The following is a 27287-nucleotide window of genomic DNA, read 5'->3' as shown; positions in this document are numbered from 1 at the left end:
AATTCAGCTTCGTCATCCTTCACAGTAAGCTCTTCAGGATAGGGACAGTTTCTTGTAAGGACCCACAGTCCAACAAGGAGATAAGCAATAGCCAATGTGTTTTGTCAAATCAGTTCAATTTTCTTCTCTGACAGAGTAGCAAACTTTCCATTGATGGGGAAGAGGAAGAGGTGCCATTCACCTTGACCTTGTCAATGTATTCTGGTAAACAAACTTGAGATGTATGAATAGGAAGGTACTGCAAGATGGGTACCCAACTGATATGAAAGCTGTTCTCAGTAGTTACTAGTGAATACACAGTGTCCTGTCCTGGAGCCAGTATTTCAATTGCCAGTGGGATGATGAATTTAGTCTGCAAATTATACCAGTATGAGAGGCAAATGCAAACTAAATTTGAGAAATCAGTGAAATGGCTTGGAAAAATAGAATATAATCCACTAGAAAAAGGACAAGTTTCTTAACTGTGGTGTAAATATTCAACCTATAAACTGAATAAGTGTAAGAAATGCTTATGCCATAATCTTCGAGAAAGGATTTGTAACAGTGAGTAGAGTCACAGGCAGACTGATTGAATGTGTAAGAAAAATATATACATAAAAGATAGCAATAAGATCTGTTTCCACATTTTGGGGGGGGATATATCACATTTCCTCTATTTGCAGCCAACCCTTAATAAAATCAGTGTAAGCCAAATTGCAACTGGGTGCAGCCTGAGTCCGAGGCAGAAAGACTCTGTGTTGTGTGTGTCTCTGTTACCACACCTATGCTGCCTTTTTCACACCTCTTAACATCAAAGAAATAGTATGATAGTTTCTGTTGCCCAAAAATCATCTCATCAAATGCTTGATAAAAATATGGCTTTTAATTGCATTAATAGTGAATACTTTACAGAATCATAGAATGCTTTGTGTTGGAAGGGACCTCATCTTGTTCCAGCCCCTGCCATGGGCAGGGACATCTCTCAGCAGATGAGGTTACTTAGTGCTCAATCCAACCTGACCTTAAACACTTCCAGGAATGGGGCATCCACAGCTTCTCTGGGCAACCTGTTCCAGTGTCTCACCACCCTCACAGTAGAGACATTTTTTTCTAATATTTAATCTAAACCTACTCTCTCTCAGTTTGGAGCCATTCTCTCTTGTCGTCTTACTACATGCTCTTGTAAATATTCTCTCTCTGCAGTAGTCGTTTTGGTTTGGGTTTTTTCATTTTCAGAATTTATACTAAAATAAGGTTGTTTATATGAAAGTGTAACTGCGAGCAGTTGTTCCATAGCAAAGTAGTAAAAGTGTACTCAAAACAACATGCACATACAAATAATATATGTATGTATTTTGTAGGTGGAGAAGAAAAACGAAACACCCACTCAGTGATCTGTTTCAAATGAATTGTGTTAATTTATTTTTAAGAAAGGTGTTTAAGGTTTTCACAGTTGTCTGTTTGAGTAGGAAATGTTAACGAGATTGTTGGAAAGGTTAATTGGGGAGCTGCCGTCGTGTGGCTCCTTTTACATGGAGCCACTACTTTTTAATGGCTATAGGCATGCACCTGTTGGACTTAAGCAAGCACAAGATTGCAACAGATAGTTTAGCACTGAAAGGCATGAAAAAGGACTGCCTATCAAATAGTACTAGTAAGCATCAATATTTTTAGTGCTGTTATTCAGATCTTTTATTATAGTCTTGCAGTTGAGTATATTGTACAGGTATTGAAAAAAATTACCTGAATAATTAGCTGATTTAAAGTATTGCTGATACTTTTTGTTCTGTACATTATTGATAACTGGTTTCCTGAATTTATTTTCTTTAATACTTATATAGATTTTTTAAAATATTCCTTAAAAGTAGAATCTTGTTACAATCAAAGTAAGTGGAATACAAATTTTAAATGTAAACCTTTTTTTAATGAAATGCTTCTTTTCATGGCAACTGATAGAAAATTCTGAGGGATTTTCTGCTTCCAGTCAGAATATTATATTTAACAAATATTACCAGACTTCTGGTTTGGAATCAGGGAAAGATAGCAATAATTAAATGTGTATATTTTTGACGTACTTAAGAGTGCATTATATTTTGGGGTTTTTAAATCTCGCATGCAGCATAAAATGAAGTTATTCACCCTTCATTCTTCATCCTTCTTGTTGGCTTAAAGCTGAAATATAGTTGCTTGAAAATTAATTTACCCCTCATGAATGACTGGCTGGATTATCTTTGTAGCATTAAATGTCAACCCTGAGCTCAGAGCACATTGTGTCTACGGTAAAAAGTTGTCCCTGAGCACTTAATGTTGTGTTAAATGATGATGTGTCCTTTGCAAATGTATTATTAGTGTCAAGCTGTTCTGTCTCTCAAGATTGAAAAATGGTCAGTGATTTGAGCTGCCATTAAACCTGAATAAAATAGAGAGGCCGTGGGGGGTTTTCATGCCTTTTGTGAGTACAGACACACTCTTGTGTAGGTATAAGACATGTAAAAATCTTACTGTTAACCTAAGACTCCAAAAACTCCCTCTGGAATCACAGCAATTAAAAATAAGAAAATCTCACTTCTGCTTCTCAGGAAGAGAATAGTCATTGAATTTATCTGTGTGACGCTAATAACACAAAACCCAATAATAAACACTTGAGAGCTTGATCTAGTTTCCAAAGATGTGAGCTAGGGCTGTGTTGCCAATTCTCAGACATAGGTTATAAAACCGTTGCTGATGTGTGGTTTACCAACCGACTTTTACTGAAGTTAGGCCTGAAATTCATATGGAATTTTGTTTTTCTGAGGTTCCTCAAAATCCTAAATAAATAGGTACTTCCAGAATGAAGCAGGCATGTTGAAGATGTGGTGTGTGAGAGTAGAATTTCACGGAGTTTCACTGGGTTGAAGTTCTGTTATTCAGTGAATATACAGTGACTGGTTTAAAATTTCTCAAAGATCACAGAATTAAATACTTGTTATTGCACCTTAGGAGGCAGGTGAGTAGGTACTTCTTTGTTTTTTGATGTTGTTACAAATCACTTTAGAAAACACTTCTTTCCCCATGCCAGACACCTAACTTGCTGGTGTTTAGAAAGGCACTTAAAGAAAAGTTGTACTACTATGTATGAGATTATAGAGCTCAGTTTTGGAGTCCCAGGGCATGTAAGAAAATAAATGTTTGTCTTCCCTCCTACTAAAAAACAAACTACTCTAAAATTTGATAGAAAATTGCTGATAGTGCAAACTGATTTGAAGCTTTTAGTCCATTTACTAGCTGTTTACAGACCCTACTGAATTCCTTTGGTGCACTTTAGTTCCATTGCAAGGTATTTCATTAAGGTATTTCAGGCAATATGATTTTATGGCTAAATTCTCCCTCAGTTGTCAGCCATTTAGCTGGTTCCACAGAAGTGGTTCCCTTATGGTTGAAAAAGGCAAGTGCCATGCTCATCCACAAGAAAACAAGGAGAATGTGGACATACTGGAGTAAGTCCAGTGAAGGGTCAGGATGTCCATCTGGAGCACAGGATGTACAAGAGGAGGCTGAGAGAGCTGTCTTTTCAGCTTTAAGAAGAGAAAGCTCAGCTGAGATGTTACTGCCATGTACGAATACTTAATAGGAGGCTACTGGCATAGTGAAGCCTAACTTTTCTCAAAGGTGCACAATGGTAGGAACAGCAAGTTAGAACATGAAAATTCTCAGTAGGTAGGTGAAAAATATTTTTACCAGAGGGATGTTCAAATATTGGGAAGGGTTTCTCAGGGAGGTTGTGGAATCTCTACCTTTGGAAATACTCCAAACTTAACTGGATAAACTCAGCTATACTAGTTCCCTTGCTTTTCAGGTTGAATACAGTTTAAAAATTGGCTCTGTTCTGAGCAGAAGACCCCCAGAAATGTCTTCTAACCTAACCTGTACCCCAAGACTGTAGCTTAAAGCAGAACCATAGCTGGTATACAGGAGCTGTTCTGAAGAAGCAGTGTGCATCTTCAGTGCAGTGGCTCTGTAGCACAGGCACAGCTAACTGGCTTGGGAGCCACCATGTCACAGCTGAGCAGGGATGGAATTCAGACTGTGGTTTTCAGTGCAATTTACAGTCCCTTCATGGCTCTATGATTTTCTCTCTATAGTACTAGTAATACTCAAGATAATTACTTCAAAGGTAATTTGACCATGCCTGCAAATGTCTTGAATCAAGATAAAGTCATGTAGGGACTGATACTTCTTCACCACTTGTCCCTTAGAGCTATTTCCTTGGTTCATATTTATTCTGCTTAACCTTAGAGTTGAAGCCAGTGCTTCAACTGACTTGGGTTCTGAACATTTCTAGTTTTTGTTGACAGTAAAACAGGCAGCACCAGGGAGTACTTTAGTCTATGCTAGACTGCTGTCACTCACTCTTTGGTGAAATCTGTCTATGAGAAGTAAAGAGAGACCTAAACTAGCAATCACCTAAAACTGAAATCAGGTTTAATGGGTGTGACCTTCTGTGTCTTTCATATAAGGAGGTTGTGGAGGGACAGCATGACTGAACCTTCCTCCATCTTGGGCCTTTGTCCCTGCCAGTGAGATCTAATTCTCCCTACCCCTGTTACTGCAGGGAAGAGGACGGGATGCTTGAAGTCAGACTGTGGAAACCCTGAAAAGACCAGAGGTCCATTTTCCTGTTCTATGTTTGTTCTGTGGGGTTTTGTGAAGAGTTCCTGGAACCTTCACTAATTCATATCAATAATCATAATAAACAAATTGATTTCAGCTTAACTGGGTGTGTGATTTCACACTTGCAGTTTGTCAGTAAATCTTTCCACAATCTGTCTCTAGTTTCTAATTAGCTATGTATATATTTTAGTATAGTTTTCAGTATCAGTTACAGTAAAGTACTTTAGTTAAACTACTACTGGTAACTAAAATTTACCCTCTAGTTGTAGTTTTATTGCACCTTAAACAGTACTTTAACATGTGAAATGGATTGCTAATGTATGGAAAATGTCTTACTAATGTTTTGAGTATGGATATAATACCAGTACAGAAAGATTCAGGACAGCAGTTTGCTGGTTGTTACAAATTATAGTGAAAGTGTTGAAAGGAATTTTAAATCTGTAGTGTTGATTAAAAAATTTTACTATCTGTCAGGTTTTTTGGCATGCTGTAAATAACTCGTCTTTAAATTATTTGTCTGAGTAATTAAATTTAGATTGCACATTTCTCATTTCAAATATTTTGACTCTTATCTATTTGGTTTTCCATTGTGGCTTAATTGGTGTGGTCTATATAAATGGACAATAAATTTATATACCTTTGTTATAAAGATCAGTTAGTGAATAGAACTTGGTATTCATCCCAGACAGAATTATGATTGAATGTATTTGCAAGATTAAAGCACTGAATTTACTTCTTTCTAATTAAAGGCAATTAAAGATTTGCAGACACAAATAAAAGACAATGAATTGAGGAATAAGTGTAGAAGCAAGTCCATTTGCAGGTGAAAAGAAGTGCCTTTGAAGCAGAACCAGCTGTATTTTCATTGAAAGAATAACAGTTTAGGAAGCTTTTCTGCATGTGCTTGCTTGATAGCATAATGTACTCATAAGCAGCTTACGCAGTACAGTATTCAGAAAATAGCAGTGCATTAATTTTTAAAGTAGCAAATGCAGGCGAAGAGCAATGCTGCCACATGATGATAATGAAGGTGGATATTGTAAAGTCTGCTGAGAGAAAAGAAAGCAGGGAGCTCCTGAAATGTGAACATTTATAAAACAATAACTAGATATTCATATGATAATAAGCTTGGACAGCAGCATCAACAAAGGCCAAAGATGCAGTCCTGTTTCTGCTTAAGCCTGATGAATTGAAAAGCAGAGAGGCAGTTTTTAGTCTGTTATTCAATTCCAGTAATGAGCTATTGTTAGAATGAAAGAGTAAATATCTAGAAGGGTTGGAAATACAATTATTTTTCTCATGAAGTTATTCTGTAGATTTTTTCAGGTTGTGTCTTAAACAGCAACATCTTTAAACACAATCGTAAATGTAGTCAGTTTTCTGAAATACAGTGTTCATCAACATGCTGCATTCTCAGTTACATGTATAAAGGAGCTTGGTATGCATGCAGAAGTACAGTGTTGTGCATACTACCTGGCAGTGTCGCAGTATTTCTGTAGACTAAAAAAAATTAACCCAGAACTTAATGAACTTGTCTAGCTCATACATATTATTTAGTTTAAGTTTTGCATTTATCATCATGTCATTGGAGGTTTTAATTAAAAAGAATACTGAATATACAAGATCAGTTCATCTCTAATATGTTATTAAAATTATTGAATAGAAGATGTATGAGATCTCAATTTCCTTTGTAAGCAGAGTTAAATAAAAAAAACTTGCAAAATTTATAGATATTTATTCCTAGTTACATGAAGAAAAACTCATGTTGCATATTGTATGAATCCCTAATACCCACTCTGAAGGATGCACCCTTTGTCATTTTTCACAATATAGCTGTTTTAGTAGCTAAAAAGCTCCCTGTATGTCACCCTTATGGTCACCCTTTTCTAATCCTACATCTAGTAAAATAATCTTTGGAGGGACTGTCAGGAAGTAGAGAGCTGTAGTCAGTATAAATAGTTTAGTCTTGTCATGGAGTGCTTCTTTGGCCTTAAAAATGGAAAGGAAATGATGGACCTGAAAAAGGAAAGAAGTGGTACATTTGTTCAAAAATAAATAAATAAATTGGGGTAGTTATAAAAAAAAAAATAAGGAAAACTGGCACTAAAGTTTAGAGTTTGAGAGAAGAGCTGACAAATTGGTAACAATAATGACTAGTCAAAGAGGTAAGGATTTTGTTTAAGCAATACGAAAAGTAAGATTTAGTCTGGACATCTTCCAGTTCTTTTTGGCTTCTTCTTGCCTTTATATATTCCATCAGGAGAACTTGGTGTCTCAGATAGGCATTGGATAAAGCAGACAAATGGGGCTTTGTCTGATGAGTCTGTCACAACTGGCTTTGATGATCACTTCCTGAGAAGAAGAAATAGCTTAAACTGATGACTCTGACAGATAAATGTACAAGACGGCTTGCAGGACAAGGGGGATAAAACTAGAAGACATTGAGAGTGTGAATATACTTATCCCAACTGGTTGAATTTGCAAGCCCAAAAGAAGGGAGGCTGCAGGGAGCCTGTATTATTTTTTTCTGCTTGTTTTCCAGGTGGTAATGATTAGTATTCATGTGGCAGGAGCTTTGCATTTCATTGTTCTTTATAGTCCTGTAGTTCAGATGTCTTTCCCAAGGCCTCAGAAAGTTCACATGTTTTAAGAGTCTTCTAGTACAATTTCTGAATCTGGTTTTCATTACAAAGAAGTCCACAGATGCCCTTTTTAAACTTTTGCACTTGGTGGACTCAGACTGTTTCCCTACCATATTTTCTTCCTTTTGGCTATTACGTTTAGCAAGGAGAGTGGTAAATTAATGGCAGGTGCATGGATTTGGAGAACTACCAGCTCTAGAGTCATCATTGAAATAGCCTGTTTGTTATAGGAGAGTAAGTGATTCATATCAGACTTCATATAAATCTGGAAGTATTCTCTAGATAAGTAGAATCCAGTCTTAGCTGTTGCCATGATACTGGAATAAGGAGCAGCAGGGTGCCTGAAACCAAGGGAAAGAGTACCGATAAGCTTTCTCATTTGGATGAATAAACATGGTCCTGCCCATAGATGTATTTCACAGACTGGGCCTTCTGTGCAGTATTTTCCCCTGCTTGTGTCACCTTCACACTTGAGCTGTGGAGAAGAGGAGGGAGAATGGGCAATTGGAGGAAAGGGAGGTGGGTTTTACTAGCTCACTTGTGTCCCATTCCTAAAGGACCTTACCAAGCTTTCTAGTTTTCATTATCTAATGCTGTTGCATCACTGGAAGGGAAATCTTTGACCGTCTTGTTTCATTTACCCCTGATGGAAGAGCAGCAAACCTGAATTATGAGAACTGAGATTGAATTTAGTGCTTGTCAGTTATATAGTTCCAAACTAAGATATTTTTCATGCTTAAAACATTTCAGATTGATACATTTCTATAGTTTGTTCACAAGTAAGTAAGAACAGCTGCATGACTTATGAAAGTTGGCTCCCAACAAACAAACAAAAAAATTCAAGGCTAGGGTGTGTCTATGCCAAATTTCAGCCTGGAGTGTATTTTTATGAGTAATAAACTTCTGCCATTTGTAATGGAAATTCTGAAAGATCTTTTAACTATTTCATGGCAAAAGTATGAGTGCAGGACTTTAGGGAGCAGAAACACATTCTCTCTCTGGCTGGCTTAATCTCATGACTTAGCCATTTTTGTGGTTTCTGCAATTCTTTCCTTAAATGTTCTGAAAACTTACTGTGCTCCTGATGCATCCTATTATCAGATATTACTGACTTCTGAAAAATAATGCTGCAGTGGTCCTGTCCTGCTTAAAAGATGTATTGGCTAGATGAATATATTGGAGCATCTGACATAAATCATCTTTCTGTCATCCTTTCTTTACTCTATCCTCTAAGTTTCCTTGGCTATATGCTGCCTTTTTTTTTTTTGTTCCTAATACATATGGTTTCGGTTATTTTTCCATTTGTCATTGAGTATTTTAAGTTATTTCAAGTCTTTTATGAATAGTATCTGACCAAAGAATAATATGGAGACCTTCACAATATATAATCCATAGGACTGAGGAGAGATTATATAATGAAAGCAAATTTGTAATCAACATTCACAGTATGCTACACAGAAGATCTTTGTATTGAGTACGAGCAGGGTGATACAAACAGTAGATGAAGTCAGAAGTGTGTTTCCATGAATCCAGTATATCACTGGAGAAGACATTCATGTTTCAGAATTTCATCACTACACTATAATATCCCAGTTTTGAAGGTGGCCATAAAATGAGAAGTTTGCATTATTGATTATGAATGTAAAATCACATCTGCTTGGACAAATGGGATTTTTGTATACAAAACCACTGGACAAAGTTATAGAGGAAAGGTTAAATTATTTGACTGTAGCAGTAATGAAAGCTAATGTACAAATAGGTAAACTTAGTGATCTGAAAAAGGCCAGACACTCTGCTTCACGCATTAAAGCTTGGCTTTGGAATTAGGCATAAAAAAAAAAAAAAGATATGTATGCATTAGGAGTGAAAAAATGAAAAGGACTTTTTAAAAAAACCAAAGCAGTTGTACTGAGGCTCTATCCTTTGGAGCAGTTTCTTCACAGATTCCTCTTTTTCTTCTCCTTTTGTGACTGTATCTGTACCTTGACACCTGTTAACTTAAATAAGGTATGATTAATAGTTCATAATACAATACTAACAGGCCTTTCAGACAGCAGAAATATCCCTGAGAGATACCAAGTGTTTTATGCTTTGTTATTTAGTTGAGATAAATGATTTATACCATTTCTACCATTTTTGAATAATTACATGTCCTCCTCTGAACTCAGTTCATCTGGACTCACAGTAGTCAAGCCCTGGACTGCCCTCTGTGACTGCAAGAGGTAGTCCCTGTAACTTGTAGAAAGTTCTAGAAGATTTTGTGTAATGTGTTTCTACAAGCAGATGGTGTCAAGCAATGGTGTTATTAGTGTTTACTTAGACTGATCTCCATATCTCTGAGTTCTGATGCCTGCAAATAATGTTCCAGTTCAGAATTATAAATGTTTACATTCACCAGAATGTCTTGTATTGCACATTTATGTATATGCATTAGAGATGACTAACCAAGAAAAATTCTAATGAAAACTTTTGATTTCAATGAGAGGGAAAAACATCATCCACCCTTAATCTATGTATTTGCTGGCTGATTCCTATGGAGCAATTTATTAAACATTGTTCCAGTGGATATGTATCCATAGTTGTATTTTGATGTCACTGTGGAGTAACAGGTTCTACACTGATTTGTTGGATCTTGTGCTATCACTGTTTGTGTTAAGGATGGTTGTTCCACAGATTGAGTCCCTGTGTTACAGAGTAGCTGTTGTTTAAAATGCTGGAGTGTGGGATGTTTTTAATGTGTTAAACCTGACTTTTCAACTGAAATAAATGCTCACTTTCTTTATGTTCTTTTTGCTGCGTTTTCATTAAATATGCTTTTTTCTCTAGGGAAACAAGATTATAAGAAAACCAGGCCTATGTTAAGAGCTACAAGATTAAAAGCAGAGGCCAAGAAAACTGCACTAGGCGTAAAGGTAGAGACCTCTTTGATAGCTCAAACCACCTTTGTTTGTTTCTTTTCCCCATAGATGTACTGTGTGAATATTGACTTCTGAGAGATATTGTTTATGACACTTCAAAATCTAAGTAGAATGCTAGAATCTAAAATATTTATGATGAATTGCTTTTACTTAACCCTAAAATGACTTGAATATTTGAAGTGCTGAAAGATTTTACATAGTCTATGTCCTTGTTATGATGCATGTGTACTTTAAGGTTTAAAGTACTGTGCTTAGAAAATTGATGGTTTTGGGGAGCCTGTCTACACACAGAACAAGTTCTTTAACTATTTCATACAGTTAGACAAATTACAATAAACATCTCCAGAGTTCCTCTTCTGATCCTATACCAGTAGTAATTTGAAGACTGGGTTTAAGTATTGTTAATTCTCAGCATTATTGTCTCAGTCTGTATCCTCGTGTACTGCCTCTGACTTGGAAAAAGAAGGCTTAGCTAACAGCAAAACATATGGAAAGGTACTAAACTTTATTTTGAAAATGTACCCTTTTCAGGCAGGTATGAAGTATAGCAATTACTTTTGATCACAGCTGTGAATATAAGCAAGGAGGGCAATTAGAAATATTTTCTGTTATCTACTACCCAGTGTGTCATCAAAATGGGATCTATCTGAACACACATTATTTATGTTGCCTCCAGTATTTTTTTTCCTCAAACTTATTTTTTTAATCTAACTGATACACTGTTAACTTAGCAGCAGGAGTAAAACCTGAGATAAATAAAAAAGTGGATCCATTACTTGGATATTCTAGTGAAAGAAACTTCAGAAATGTTAAAAGGAGAACATTTTCTTGTTTCTGGCAGATGAGAAATCAATTTTTTCAAGTTATAGCTTATAGCAAATGCCAAGGTATTACTACCAAGCTGTAACAGCTGTTAGGCTGCCAGATGATGTATTTGGTTGTCTTCCAGAATTTGCTATTATAATCACGAAACAGTGCTTTCTTTTTGCTCCTGATTGCTGATCTCGATCAAGCATTACCATGCGATGCAGTATGTTTTCACAACATAATCTCCTCAGTTAGTGCTGTGTGTCAGGTTTTAATGAGAAAAAGTAGATTGCCTTTTTTGTTTAAAGGATAGATTATTAACCTTTTGAATTCCTTTTCCTTCCTTATTAAATTTTCCTTTTTCTTTTCATTTTTCTTTCAATGACGTGACCTTTTAAAAGTGATGTTCTACTTGGAGACTTAGTGTACAGCCTAATTCTTTTAAAATGTACAAGTTTTTTGCATGTCTTTCACAAGTGAGAAGAATATGAGATTTGGTCCTTCAAAACCTGTTTCATTTCCTTATTTTCTTAAGTAATTCTTTCCTAAAAATGAGGGTGAATGGGAAAGCATATGTGTAATCATATATGTAATGAAGAACTGAGTATTAGTGAATAAAGGACATCTGCCATCAAGGTGCACACGTGCTCTCCAGGTCATGAGGGTGTGTTCCTAGGGTTCTGCTGGTTGCACTGTGTGATGTCTCAGGTTTGCAATTCTGCCTCTGCCTTAAAAAAAAAAAATCTTTAAAATATTTTCTTCTGGCTGTAATATTTTTTTGTGCTTCTGAACCTTAAAAAAAACAAACTGGATCATCCCCAAGTAGATCACAGTAATTTGTTTTGCTTCCAAATTGCTGAGAAAAGCTGACAGAGCTGAAGCAAAAAGGAAGGTAAGTTGGGCACCTTTCCCTTTGGGGATTTGCTTGTAGGGGAAGGAAAGCAGGGCTTTTGACTACATCTTTCTCACTGAGCCTGCTTAATGCCAACAACCTCAGGCTTACTAAATGTTACAATGCTTCTACCAGAACATGGGCAATTTCTGTAGAATAAACTCTGCACTTCTGCTGACAGACCCTGCAGTGCACAGCATGGAAGCGAGACGTATTTAATGTCTTGGGGTAAAGGTGCACCTCTTCCCATCTTGCGGTGACAGCTCTTCACCCTGCTCAATCCCTCCAGCAGCAGAGCTTCACCATGGACAGTAGATGCTCCTGGAGTGTCTGCAGGGAAATCACCTTCCTTACCCCCGGAGAGGCTGCTTAGTTGTGAAGCCCCATAACCTATATCACTCTCTTCAGGCACAGCATGTTTTGTTCAGTCCAGTGTTAAGATCCTCCAGCTGTCCAAGTGCCACCTTTTTTTACGTTCATCCTCCACACCTATCCTAAATACTCCATTGTTTTCTGGATAATTTTTGAAATAATTCTTAACAGCATCTGTTCGGTGTGACAGCAACTGGCAGGACAGAAGAGAACACAATTTGTTCTTCAGATCCCTTGATCAGTTGTCCCAAGGCCCTGAGGTCCCTCTTGATCATCCATAGTCTTGCTGGGACTTTGTCTGTGTCCACCTGGAAAACCAGTGGGCAATAGTCAGTGGGCCATGCCAAGCTGGGAAGTTTCTTGGTGATTTCCCTTACATGTCCTTACAGGAAGGCAACACACCTCCGTATGGGCTGGGTCCAGTTGGCATATTGGGCCCTCCATTCCTCTCAAAAGGGAGTCACCAATGACTACTACCCTCCTTTTTTTCTTAATTGAGGAGGTTTTGATCTGGGGGGTAGGTTGCCCTGCCCTACACAACCCCTCCAACCTGGATGGATCTTCATTCACATTCTCATCTCCCTGGTCATCAAATTCCAGGGCCTCATATCTATTGTTGAAGGGCACCTGGAGAGGTGAGGTAGGTAGGTCAGGAGGGAGTTTGCCTGCCACACCAAGCAGAAACCCAATTCCACTCCTCTCTGTCTCTTAAGAGCTCCTCCTTATCCCTGTGATGAGTGATTGTAATAAGCAACATGATTCACCTTCCAAAGGCTGGGATTTTAGTCTTTTTTATTATGTAGGCCCTTATTCTGTGCTGTAGCAGCTGATTGACTTCAATCTGTGTTGAGAGGAAAAAAAAAGAGATAAAACTACAATGCTGTAATCAGTAGGCAGTTTAAATATAAATAAATAAATAATAAATAAAAATAAAAGTCCAAAGTTCTTGTAAATGTTTGAGAAGAAACTAGACACATACGTGTATTTGGAATGTATTTTATTTGTTTATATACATAGCTATTCAGTACATGATGCAGTATACAGCATTACAAAATAAACCTTTTATTATAAAAAGCTAAGTTAAAGTCAATAAAAATATTGTAGACAAAGAATAAAAGTAAAAGTATAAACTCTCTGGGAAAGGGGAATATTTTTATAGTTCTGTGACGTACACAATAAGCTAACACACTAAGCACCATACAGCCTCTTAAAACAATAGGCTTTTTAATGTCATTGGTAACTCTAGGGTTGCTTTGCATTAGTGTCCTGAAGAACTTAAATGTCTTGCTATAAACTAAGACTTAGTGTAGAATTTAGGGTGGAAAAAAAGATAACTAGAAAATAATGAAGGGATTTTAGTCCTTAATTTCTATGAGGATAATGAAATTCAAATGTTGTGTATTTCACCATGAGAGCTGACAACATTAGCTTAAAAAAAGGCCCTATAAATGACATAAAACTTTTCAGAACCAATCCCCTGGAGATTCTTCACATTTCATCGCTGGCATACTAATTAGCTTGTCTTGTCAAACTTTGATTGCCTTGTCATTTTAATGCAAGGTTTAAAGTAACAAAGTTTCTTTCAGTCACTGGCATTTAGTACTTTTTAATTTCCCCAATGAGGGATTTTTATCTGTGTTGATAATGTCAGAGAAGCAGCTGAGCACTAATAACTATCAAAAGTTAGTTCAAGCAGGGTGACCATGCTCGTGTTTGGTGTGTCATATTTGCTCTTTAAACATGTTTAAAGATTAAATATTTTAGCAGAGCTATTGTACTGGCTCTGTTTGTATATGTGACACTAATGTAGACAGTGCCAAAATACATTGTGTCTCTTGGAAAAGCAGGACCCCTGTCTTAAGAAACGACTCCAAGAGAAAGCAGTATGCTGTTTGTCTCCTGGTGTTTGGATAAGACAAAATTCTTTGTAGCCGTACCAAAAAGGGAGCCTCTGAACTTTCTTTGGGTCGTTTTGTTGTCCAGCTGCTCCTCCTTACGAAGTAGAGCAGGAAGGCCTTTCTACCACTGGTGCTGGCTCTGCTCTCAGTGGATGAGGAAGATGTGCCAGCAGGAGGGTGACAAGCAGAAAATGGTTTGAGAAGTGTGGAAGCTTTGCCCCCAGATAGCTGGAGTTTGGTATGCAGAGACCGAAAGTAATGGGAGTTCTTGGGGAGAGATTTTTTTCACAGGCTGCAAGAACAAATCAGTGGTCTGTGGGACAAGTGATGAAGTTTTCTGTGTTCTTGAAAGGTAGGCAAAAATCTTAAAAGTAGTATTTGCAAAGTACTTGCAAAGACATAACTGACTGCAGAATATTAATCCGTAGAGAATTAGCAACATAGTACCTCAATTCAGCTAAGGAAAAAATGTTTCCTAGACAAAGTGAGAGCTTACTGTCTGTCATTCTTTTGCATATCTGCTTAATCTGTTGTGTAATTAGCTACCTCACTATGGAGAGTTTATCTCATCTGGAACAAGTTAGATACAGATACAGATAAAAAGACATTCCTAGTGTATTTTGGCAAGGGGTATTCTCCGATTTCATGCTGTTCATAATCTGCTAAATTAGTCAACTATATTTGCCAAGATACAGTTTCATAGCTTTGCAGAAATTAAGGCCACAAGAGACTATTAGATTATTTGATCTGCACTTCTATATGTTACAGATCATAAAATTTCATCCAAAGACTTTCTGCAAAGTCCGAGCACTTTCTAATGACCAAAATACTGGGTCTTCAAACAACTTACGTGTCTCACAAAGTGCAGAGCAGCTTAATGTGCCACCAGTGAATAAAGTGTGATGTTCCCAGTTATCCCAGTGGTCAGGCTTTGACCCCTGACCTTGAAATGAAAGGGAGGAGAAACAACACATACAAAGTAAAGAACAAAATCAGACCCTTGACTGACCTGAACACATGTATTGTAATCATGGTGGTTTGAGGTGTGAAGAAGATGCACCAAGTAAAATCTTAGGAGGATTTTCTGAACCAGCTTGGAGCAGTAGCTCATCTTTCTCAAGCCTTCTTATGTCTCTACTTAGGACAAATCTGTAACCCTTCAAAGAATAATCAACAACAGCAAAACCTCAAGTCCCAGAAATGAAATCAATACAATTGGAGGAAAATTTCTACATCAGGAAACTTTTTATGCTATATAAAAAAGTCTGAGCAGTTAAACATAGGATGCTATTACTTTTAGTAACCTGATACTTCAGGGGTTCAGAATATAACATTGACTGTGGAAATAATCTGAGTTTTCCTATGGCCCTGAAGGAGAGGAACAGCTAGGAGAGCTGAGTTTGCTGACTCCAAGGCTGGCAGCCAGGTCCTTCTTTTCACACAAGCCCGAGTTGAAGTATTCTTCACAATTGCTAAATAAAATTGTACTTTTTGGAGAGAGATCAGTTGATAAAAGACTCGCAGCTATGGAAGTCCATATTTTCCCGAAGAATGTTCAATCATTCTTGCTCCTAGAAAATGGCATCTTAGTTCAAGGCTGAACTTACCTAAATGCAGCTGGGCCTTGAAAGTTTCTTGTAAACAGGATAGAAGGACCTCACACTGTGAAATGCTTTACTCAAATAAGGTGTATATAATTATATGCTGTAACCAAACTACCTCTCATTCTTCTCTATGATAAAATAAATACTGGTCATCTCCCTGCTGGAAATTCCTCCACCTTTGTACATCCAGAAATCACGCTGATGGAGTAGCTACTCCTGAAATCCAGAGACCTTCTTAGAATCATAGTTTTTCAAGGCAGAGTACTGCACTTTATAAGTACTGTCTTCATCTTTGATACCTGTATATATTATTTTGCATTTAGCTGTATTAAAATGAATCCTGTTGCTTTGTAGGCATATAGCCGAGTGTTTTTGATGACTCTCTAATAGTACCTTGTTCTCATTATTTGAGATAACAATGATCTCTGTTCCACCTGAAGAAGATCTCTCTTCCGCCTACAGTAAAAAATTAGAACTGAAAAAGTGTGGATAAAAGTTCATAAATTACTTTTGCTGCCTTCTGTTAGCTGTAGAATGTCCTGCATTAAGGAAGTAAACATTTATTTTTAAATATGGTTTAGTTAAAACTCTAAAAAATGGGCGCAGTGAATATCCACCTTAAGCGTTTAGTTAAAAACTATATGAGATAAAAAGATTTTCAAGTTAATATATATTTATTTTTACAGGTGTCCTTGGTCAGCTTGATTTTCTTTCCGTCTCTTTTCAGAAAGAGCTAGGAATAGTATAGCATTTCAAAGAGAGCAATTTGTGGTACTCTTTCACTTAGTTTTAAGCAGGTTTCAGGTAAAAAAGGTGTGATTCTCTTTGAAGGACAATTAAAAAACATGTAAAATCGCCCTGAAATTTCCTGGAAGAATTATATTTCTCTATATGTGTAGGGTATGATGCTGCCATACACAGTGTCCAGATTTGTGTTATCATAGCTTACATTTTTTCCTCACCCCATCTTCTGATCAATCTTGTTTAGATCCCAGCTCTGCCACTTGCTCCATCAGGGTGAATTTGAGGACATAATCCAAGTATTTTGGCATGAGGGACATAAAACTGACAAAAAATGATAGGAGAATTAAATCTACATTATGCTGTAATGGTATGCATTTCCTTTATGAAAAGTTTCTGTAAAACTTAAACTGAAATCGGTAGGGTTCTACATATGTTATTGTAAATGTAAGAGAATAAAATAGAAAATTCTGTTCCTTTTTAAAGGCTTCTTTGACTGTACTTTGGGATTTGAGAGGAGGGATGTTGTTTCCTAGTATTCTGTACCATGATATAAAAGAAAAAAGAAAGAGAAAAAAACCCCTCTGATCATTTTATTTCTATAGGACTTTTTCTATATTCTTTAATTATTCATGGTGAAATCCTTTGCGTAAATGGATTTTTCAGAAGATGACGGGGATGATCCATAAAGTGCAAGAGAAAGGGAGCTATATATGCCAAGCGGGGAGTATTTTAGCATTTCATTTCTATGCATGACTTAAAATACAAATAGCAAAGCCTGAAAAGTATAAAACAAAATGACAATATATATCTGTTGTTGCAAATACAGTATAGTGGTGTAGGATCTCATTTGCTATTTACCTTGCAAACTTCATGTTTATAAAAGTTCATAAACTGGATGCAATTCTTAAGAGACTGCATATCCCTAGCTGAGAGCCAGATGTACTTTGTTAGGCCATTTATTTTAGATTTTTGTTACTCTGCCTTTTTCAGTAACTCAAAATTAAGATTCTTGCATAATTCTCCAACCTGGGGTTTCATTAAGATTTTTCATTCCCAGGAATAATAAATACTGATCCAGCCACCCAGTTCCCAATGGCTGTGCAAGGAAAATAGTATTGTTATCACAGTGTTACTCATTGTGAAACTAAGGCAGAGGAACTGAAGAACTTCTGCTCTCCAGCAGTTACTGGGCAGCCTGAGAATAAAACTCAGGATTTTCCCAATTCCACTTCCTTTGAAATAAATCTTTAATGCAGGTTCCTCAAAAGTTTGCTGCTGCTACCACAGCATTTTGTAAGGGAGACTGGGGAGAAGGGAGGGGAAAGGTAAAGCTATTGTAAAGCAGAAAGCGTGGGAAGTGTGGCATCCAAACAAGGGAAAAACTTTTTAATACTGGAATGAATTTGCTCTCTGTGTCAAGTGTGAATGGTTCCTGCATTGTACGGTTTTGTTGTCCACTCTCCTGAGCAGATGGAGCCTGCAGTTGTATGTCACTTGTTTATTACATCCTCTTAAGATTAGTAGCTGTGTGGCCAGATGGGTCTGGGAGCACAGCTGTGGATACAAGGAAATAAATGAAACCTGTCTGATGCTGCCATGCCCTTTTGTGAGATACTGACGTGTTGCAACTGCAACAAAGCAAAAATCACTTTCCTTTAATATATTAGTGAATTAGATGTACTTTTTTTTAAAATCAAATCATTTGAATCAGGAGGATGAAGTTCAGAGGATGGTACAATTCTAAGAGGAAAATGTAGCTGAAATCTGTAGCCAACAGCCTCAGCAAATTTGCAGGAGCAATTTTAATGTGGTAAAACAAATTTAAAGTACATCTCAATCATCCATATAAAATATAAAGCAAAGGTTTCTATAGAATAAAGAATATGCTCCTATAGAACATATGCCAACTAGGCAGTAGTATTTCAAAATTTATTAGATGGCATATGTTGAATTATTGATCCAACATTCTGATAAACTATATAATGCATTCATGTAAATGCAAATGAAATGCTGTTCCAAAGAAGAATGCCAGATTATGGGCTAAAAAATGAAATGCACAGTTTTAACTCCTTCGTGTCAGTGGACACACAATGCTGGTACAAAGCCACCACCAATGTAGAGATGCTGGGTAGGATTAATCCCACAGTGCACACCAGAGATACCATCGGCACTCCCTTCTAGTCTAAGGGAAGAAATGGTGATTTTTGGGAAGAATTCACCTGGCTTGTCTTAAAGGACACAATGAATCTTAGACCAAAGAGGGCCAGATTCTGTCCTTGGACAGTAAATGGTGTCTTGTCTTGGTTCAGTGTAGGCATCTCCTTTCAGTCCCACTGACAGAGTAGGTTTGATGTGACATCTTCTGTACCAATTCATATCAGTTGTCATAAAATCACGGAACTTTTTTTCTTCTCATTTTAAATGTACTTTGGGATTGTTCCGATGTAGTTGTTTTATAGCTTAACATGAAGCTGAGAATTGGAGGGGAAGTTTGGCTTCTTTCTTTAGAGGGAGAGTGAGGTTTGGACTGTACTAATGTTTGGAGCATCTTGAGTGCACACTCTTAAAAGTACATTGTGATGGTCAGGAGTGAAGCAGTAGATGTTGTTAGCTGTAGAGTCACACTTTCTGTGAGCTGAAGGGACAGAAGGAATTTTCTCAAGTTTCATCTTTCATTGTCTAGCAAAACAAGAGTCAACACTATAGGAAGTGTGCTGTGCCTTACAGAAAAATAAAAACTTTAAAATGTGAAATACTGTGTCTTTGAAAGAAATAGAAAGGAAAGAAATATAAGAAAGAAAATAAAGAGGATGATCATACAATAATTTATTATATTTTTACAGAGTCCAGCCTTAAGATGATAGGCAGCCACATAATGAGTATGTGTAGTACAAAAACATTTTTCTGCTTCTGAAAGCTGCTATAAATCATGTATACTTTGGAAGTCTCTTTTATGTTAATTAAGGAAGATGCAGCAAGTTGCAATATTTTATGGGAAGAGAGGCAAGTGCAAATTGTTGTGCTTTTTGCCTTATTGCAGAGCGGAAGAAAGAAAAGTTTGATCCAATTCTGAAGGAGTTTGTAGTTCCATATTGTACTGCATGCCAGGAGGTTGGGAGGTAGAGGTAGCAATTTTCATTGGCTTCCACCATACTGTGTTTGCTTCATTAAAAAATTACAAATTTGTTGGCAAAAAGCAGTAACATATTGCTAGAAAACATCAAAATTCACAGTGTAAATTCATAACTTAAATTTGTGTTCAAAACTGTGGTTTGTGAATTCTGTCTTTTCCTTTAAAAAAGAAGGAATAGGATAATAAGATATAAAGCTCCTATTTCTAGGTCAGACTAAAGATTTTTAAGCTAAATAGTCTCTTTCTGATGGTACAGCAGACTCACCAAAATCTTCATTAAGTGAATGGATTCTACAACATCTGAAATGGTAACCACAGTAGAGAAATCATTAAAACATCAATGCCTGATGCAATTTTATATGTGTGATGTTATTTTGATGTGCATTATAGAAGGCAAGTAATATTTAGTCATGATTAATCTGAAAAGATGGTACTATTTCTAACAGGTTTTTGTTTTCTTTTGTTTCTACAGGAAGTTGCCCTTGTCCTTGCAGCTATACTGGTATTTTTGTTGGCTTTCTATGCTTTTTTTTATCTTAATGTTTCCAATGAAGTTGACCTTGATCTGGATCCAGATGAAAACTAGCAGATGTAATGAATCTATCATCAAGATTTCTTCAGCTTCAACAAGACTACATAGGAGCACACAGTCCCCTTTACTGTAAGATAGTAAACAATACCATTTCTTGCAGTCCGAATTCATAAGAACGTTTTGCAATATGTCGGTCACATTCCAGGTCTCCAAAATAAGAACACTTATGCCTGGCCAAGTGTTTTTGTTTAACACCAAAGCCAGGAGCAACAGTACAATAGATGAAGTTTATTGTTTACATTATTTTTTTCTCAGGCAGAGAACTTTGATGTCAAAAGACAGGTGCTACTATTATCATGGGTATTGATGCTGACTTCACAGGAGGAGTGTCTGCCTTGGCCAAATTTAGGAATCAGAGCTTCCTAATAACCAAATTAGCTTCCTTTTCCTTTCCCAAAAGAAAGCAGAAATACCAAATAAGAAGTATTTTCTTCATTTGTGTTTAAAATATATCAAAAACACCTCATCCTTTCTCTCCCTTTTAATCTTTCTCGTGCATGCATGCACATGCGTGAAGATGGAAGAAATTGTAGGAAAAAAATACCTTCTTACAAGCAGTCTGTCACCTTCTATATGGACTTAATTTTCTGTCATTCCAGATTCTGTGTGCCCATGTATCTGCAGTAATCTTTTTCATTCTTTTGCCAACTGTTCAGCACACATGTGTTCTGTTAGAAATGGCACCTGGATGACAGAAGCTCTAACATTCACATATGCTTCTGAAACACAGTTCTTTGCCTCCTGTGCTGTCTGAACTAGTGTAAATAGAAAGTTTAGTCGATGTTGGTTTTAATTAGTGTATTGGTCTACTATTAATATAAAGTCAAAATTGTATTTTAATTATGCTCTTCCTGATTCTTTTGGTATCAACTTGCTCTACCTGCTAGGGGCATGTTGTATAAAAACACTTCTTTCCAGCTAAACAGTCATTTTAATCATCAAACTAATGTGAGAGATTGTAAGTAATAAGAAAACACTTTTTTTTTCCAGTGTACTAATAATTGGTAACTCTTGGCTCCATTACATCCTCCAGTTCTTGCAAATTACCTTTCAAATTAGGCACTGTAGATAGCATTTTTGTTCCTTTTGATAGCCAGAAGCCACTTGAAGAATTTGGTGTGTCAGAGCAGCTGCAGGGAGCTTTAAAATTCTGGCTTTATCCTGTTCTGCTTTGAGTTTGGTATATAACTCAGCTTGTGGATGTAAAGACTCCGTTTTGATCCTCTTAAAAATATGGTCAGTCCTTCTCTGAGTTTCATATCAAGAAACACGTAGAGCCCTTGGTGCTGAATGTGGCAAGGAATTTAGGCAGACTGACTTCCAGAAAAGTTTTCATAATACTGGAGTTAGTGCACTAGCTTGGCTTTGCCTTTGGTATCAGCTTCAGAGCTGAATGTTAGGTTTAATTGCAGCTGAGATATTTACTGTCGTGTTCCTTAGATACCTAAGATTTCTTATAGCGATTTTGAAGACAAAGGAATACAAATCGCAGCAAATATTATAATGGAAAATATATTTCTTTTAAATTGACACAGTACCATTATCAGCACTTAAGAAACTTGGATCAATACAGTTAATTTTTAAAACATACAGTAACTATGACCATATACATTATGAGTCTCTAAGGATCCACTTCGTATGTGTCATCGTCTTCATTCACTTTATGCAATGCAAAACAGCGCCTCTAGAAATTCAGAGTACAACAGTCTTCCAAAAAATATATGAAAGAGAAACATATATATGCAAATATATCTCATTTTCTAATTATGACTGTTACAAAATCCTAACATTTATGCATGCATATGACTTATAGTCCAGTGCTAGTCGCACACTTGACCAAACATCTCGCAACATGTTGAATTTATGGTGAAGCATTATCTGACACATAGCCCAACTTCCAGTGGAGGGAAAAGCATATCACAAGCTGTCTCCTTGGATGTGACATGCCTTTCACTTCACCAGTGCCCAACCACATGTCGCAGAAGCTGCACATCTCTCCTGTTACTTTGCATTAGCAGTTTTTGTGTTCTATAACATGCTGGGAAGATTGCTTTCTTAATGTCAGCATATAGCTCTCTGGGTCATGTGTGGTCTGAGAAAGATGTGTAGTTACTCCCTTCATGCAGGTCATCTCGTAACCTGCTCTCTCAGTTGGTTGTGTTAAAAAGCAAGCAATTTACTGTCAAATTTGTGAACATGAAGTTCCTAGAACAGGAATATTCCATTTCCCATGACTATGAATCAGACCAAATCTGAAGTGCGTATATATGAGATTCTGTCAGCTTTCCCTATGTGTGGCTTATGAGTCCATATTGCCCACAGTTTGCAGTTTATCTATTGGCTTTGTTTGAATTAGGTCTTTTCATTTGCATGAAAGATCATGGAATCATGAATTAATTGAATGGTTTGGGTTAGAATGAACCTGAAAGATCATCTGGTTCTAAAACCCCTGCCATGGGCAGAGACACTTTCTACTAGACCGGGTTGCTCAAAGCCCCGTCCAACTTCCAGGGATGGGACATCCACAGCGTCCCTGGACAACCTGTTCCAGTGCCTCACCACCCTCAGAATAAAGAATTTTTTCTTAATGTCTAATCTAAATTTACTCTCTTTTAATATGAATCGATTCCCTTTTGTGCTGTCACTACATGCTCTTGTAAAATGTCCATCTTTCTTCTAGGCTCCCTTCAGGTACTAGAAGGATAGTCTCATGTAAGGGGAAAATTTCTTTTTGCTTAGACTGGGTAGACTTCTGTTCAGTGTACATAGGAATACATGGTCAATATTGCAACAAATATACTTCCTCTCTTATCAGTACAATAATTCCTAATGGGACATGTGGTTTATTTTGCCCTTAATTATATCTGAGATTGAAATATACCTTTTGGATTTTGGACCATCTATCTTTGTATGAGTTGCTCAGTGTCTTATTTTATTAAGAAATGTTTTTTTTTCTATTTTGGTTCTCGTATTAATGTTGAACACATTGAATTATGTATGCGTTTGAAATGACATTAAAGCAATCTAAACAGCACAATGTTAAAAAGTGAGCACTGATGTCAGTTTTAGAATATCTGGATTATTTTAGGCAGTTCTGGCCCCTAAGCTCATATTAAAACTAAATGTGGCCTATGAATACTTAAAGGACAATGAAGAGAACTTCATTTGGCTTCCTACCCAATACCAATGCATCAGATCTCTTTCTGCAGTTGATCCATGCAGCTCTATCACCTCAGTCTTACAAGAATTTTTTATTATAAAATAAATAATTCTATATACTTGTTTCAAATAAGGATTGCTGATCAAATAATTTACACGGCAAATGTGGCTTAATGAGTTTTTTCAAAGGTATTTACCTGTAGGAAAAGGTAGACATCAGTAGTGTTGTTGCCCTCCTGGAGTAAACTGAGTTTCTTTCTAGCAGAGGTTGTGGAGGAGATGCCTATACTGAGTCCTTGTGCTGTGGGTGGGAGCAGATGTCTTGTTTGGAAGAATCTCTGGCTAGGAAGGCATAACAGTCTTCCAGCAGTGATTTTGCTCAGTATATCTTCCTAGGCCGTTTTTCTTTTCCCATTGATCCTACAAAAGAAGAACTAGCATGTAGACCATCTCAGGACAGAAGCCTCAGTCTAGCATTTTTACTAGTGCTTCTAGTGAACATTGCCAAGGAAAGGCTCTAGCTCGACTTCCTAGAGTCCATAAACATATTTTACTGGAAGCTTAGGAGGCACATTAAGCATTTCCCTAATAGACCCTAGAGATACATTTAAACTTTTCTTGAAGAATGCTTTAGTTAAAGTTCACTGTTGCATATCATATAGACATCGTGATTCAGGATCAGAAATAGCTCCTTCCATGCATCAGACCAGCTGTAGCAGGGATGACATGTAGACTGGGAGATAGTGCTGCAGCACATAACTGCAGATAGCTATGACACAAGCAAAGTCATCTGTTTACTTAGGTGTCCTCTAGAGCAGCTGACCTAAAAGTTGTGTTTGAAAACATAGGTTTGGAACAACCCTACTAAAGGAAAGCACAGTTAAAGACCTACAAAACTGTTCATGCCTCTTCCATGAAAATTGCTACCATGGAAGAGGCTTATCTTCTGACTTAGGGCCAAGTTTTGAATGCTGCCATTTCAAGAAGGAAAATGTTGCTAGCAGCTCCCAGTAGAGTGATGACTGATAAGGGATTGTGCCTGTAAGGCACAACTGAGCCAGTTGGTGAAGGTCAAATGCATTCGGGATGATTCTCTGTAGATGACTATACTTGAAAAGCAGAGTAGGCAAGTTAGAGTGCCAACAAAAAAGATAGTACAGATCTTGATCGCATTTCAAGTTCTACTTACAGTAGCATAGTAATTAGTGGTGCTTATGACTAAGAAAATAACAATATGGCACATCAATAAGACAGCAGAAATGTGATGTTGGAACTGCATCCTAAAAGATTTTACAGTGGATTATGTCTGCACTTTAGGAAGTGAAGCCATGAAATGAATAAATTGGCAAAGATTGTCTGTGATCTTACGCTTACAATATTTTTCCCTGAAAGAGCCAGCAGAGATATTTTGCAGTACTTTTCCCCATCATCCTCTTAGTTTGCTGTAATGCATTTTTGTAGATGTATTTCTTTCTACACATTTCCAAGAGTGAAAAAAATTTTTTTGCAGTTCATCAATTCATTTAATTGACAGAATCCTCTACTCATCCTTTTATCCCCCCTTAATCACAATCAAATTAGTGGGGAGACAGCCAAAATGTTAGGTACCAGTGTCTTTCAAGCAGATGTCACACCACTATTTTTTAGCTCGTTTAAATGAATAAACATGTTAAACTGTGAAGTATTACATTTTAGATTTTTTCATTAAAAAAATGGGACAATCTGTTTACTGTCCTTAATTGAGACAACAATCCTGGTGGTTGCCAGTTTTGGCAGTTGTAATGATGATCTATAAATATTGGGACAGACTAACTGATGATTGTGGAGGATAGTTCAAGCACAATACTCATTCTGCATGAATACTTTTTTTCAGTGCTACATTTTTTCTAAATTCCGTGATTGTTATACTGGTTTTGCATGTTAAAACCACAAATAAATACGTGACTAGTCAATCAATAGGCTTGATTCTGTTGTCTTATTCTCCATAGCTACAAACCGCATATAAGAGCTGTCCGCCCTGGACCACAGTTCATGCCTTGCCCAAACTCTCCCTAAAAAGTGTGTGTCCACATCTCAGGCATCAACATCAGTTACAAATGTGAGCTACAAAGAGCTTTGTTTTGCTGAACCATGGAAAAGCTGAGCAACATAATGATCTTTAGTACTCCTTTTGCCATTTCACAAAGATATTGTAGGAATTTAAAATAGCGCAGCCACAGGAGGTGAGTATGGAGTTTGAAGTTTGGTGACAAACAGATGTTCTATCACACTTCCTCTAAACAAGACTGGGAGAAAATCAAAGCAAAATGGCCACTTCTTCCAGGAGCCAACCACCTCACATCTCACCATGTTGTTCAAGAAGAGATACGTCTGATATAAAATCAGAGCTACCACAACAACTTCTTTTTCATAGGACGATAAAAGGACCACAAGGAGATAAAGGTGTCAGGAGCAAAGCAGCTTCTTCTTGGACCAGTGGGTCATTTGTTTAGGTAAGAAAGAAACAGGGTTTGGGGATTTACACAGAGTAGTTGCTGCTGCCTTCACGTGTGAAGAAAGTCACATTATGCCAAGCTAGAGTATTTTTGTGTGTCTGTTACAGAGTTAAATGTAAACGTTCTGATACTGGCAAGGTCCACATTTCTCTAGAGGCACCTTCTCCTGTGATACTATTAGCAGAGTGGAGGGATGTTGAGGGAAATGGCAGGGGAGCCCTTTTGCTGATTCTGCACTCCTAAAGCATCTCTCCGGCTCAGTGGGGAGCTGCTGGTGTTTAGAGTAGGACTGCAGTCTTGGATTGCTTTGGACAGGCTACAAAAAGAACAGAGCAGAGCTTAACCTACGGGGTGAGCGTCCTACCATTAATGTGCCTGATTTGTTACCACAAGTAAATAGATGCTGAGACATTCAGCCATTTCACTTTTATTTATTAGGTTCTCAGGAAGGTGCCAGAAAAATTGTCTTTTGTTGTTCTTTTGAAACTCTTCAGCATAGTTGTTTCTCTTACTGTCTGTGGTACTCCTATCCAGTCACAGAATACCACACTCATGCCTACTGCTCTTTGGTAGTATGAGGCCTGCTGCCTTATCCTTTTGCAAGGAGTGGCTGGGGAATGACCTGCTATCTCCCCTGCTCTCACCTGGCTGATGCTGAAGGGGCCTCAAGTTGCTATTACTGTGTAATGTAGTAAAACTTTTTTCTGTTTTGGTGAGGACAGCAAATTGTGAATTCAGGGCAGCTTAATTTATCCTTTCCTGCCTGAGGAAATTTTAGAGCTGCAAGCATGGTGAAACTCAGGGATTTTGCCTACTTCCCTTTTGATGACTTCTTCAGCTTAAGATGAGCTAGGGTACAATGCTTCTCTACTTAAGGCAGGGCTGTTTTAACAACAGTATCATGGGTTTTCACTGCCCTAAAGAGCTCATGACTGCAGGTGACCATGTTTATGTTCATTAATCATAGCCTTTCTTGACCTGCCCTTCTCAGGCAGTACTCTGCCTTTGTTCCACTCTATCTCTGCTGCTCCAGTAATAACAGGATGCACTAAACAGAAAAGAGAGTAGAGCGGCTTTTTTAGACCATTACCAAAGCCGCAAATTAATTTAAAGTTAGGCAATATATGTGGGGGCATTCTCCCGTACACTATATAGATTTTTATTTTGAAGAACAACCTATTCTTGTGAATTATATTTGACAGTCCTTGCACTTATACATAGAGGCTTCTGAGTTCTCATTCAAATAAGACAAGTTATAAACATGGCTGTGTTATTAATGAGAATACATCTGATTTTTTTATTTTCTCATAAACTGATCATCAGCTGCCTTTAATTAATAGAAGAGTGGTCAGTGATACAGTTCGGTCAAATATAGCTTCTCATCTGAAATGTTACAGAATGA

General features: G+C 37.2%; 1 protein-coding gene across 2 annotated transcripts in view; it reads left to right on the top strand.

Moving 5' to 3' along the window:
• The window catches only part of TRIQK (triple QxxK/R motif containing), a 68245-nt gene extending 42899 nt beyond the window's left edge, over positions 1-25346 (top strand). For both annotated transcript variants that reach the window (XM_048286733.1, XM_048286732.1), the window contains exons 5-6: positions 10098-10183; positions 20112-25346. In XM_048286733.1, coding sequence (XP_048142690.1) covers positions 10098-10183; positions 20112-20225 — 200 coding nt within the window. In that variant the 3' untranslated portion in view covers positions 20226-25346. The remainder of the gene's footprint in view (positions 1-10097; positions 10184-20111) is intronic.
• Positions 25347-27287: the final 1941 nt, after the last annotated feature.

This window comes from Corvus hawaiiensis, chromosome 26 (genome assembly GCF_020740725.1).
Source record: "Corvus hawaiiensis isolate bCorHaw1 chromosome 26, bCorHaw1.pri.cur, whole genome shotgun sequence".
Lineage (NCBI taxonomy): Eukaryota > Metazoa > Chordata > Aves > Passeriformes > Corvidae > Corvus > Corvus hawaiiensis.
The sequence above is the reverse complement of the archived record's forward strand: the minus strand, read 5'-3'. Positions and strand labels throughout refer to the sequence as shown.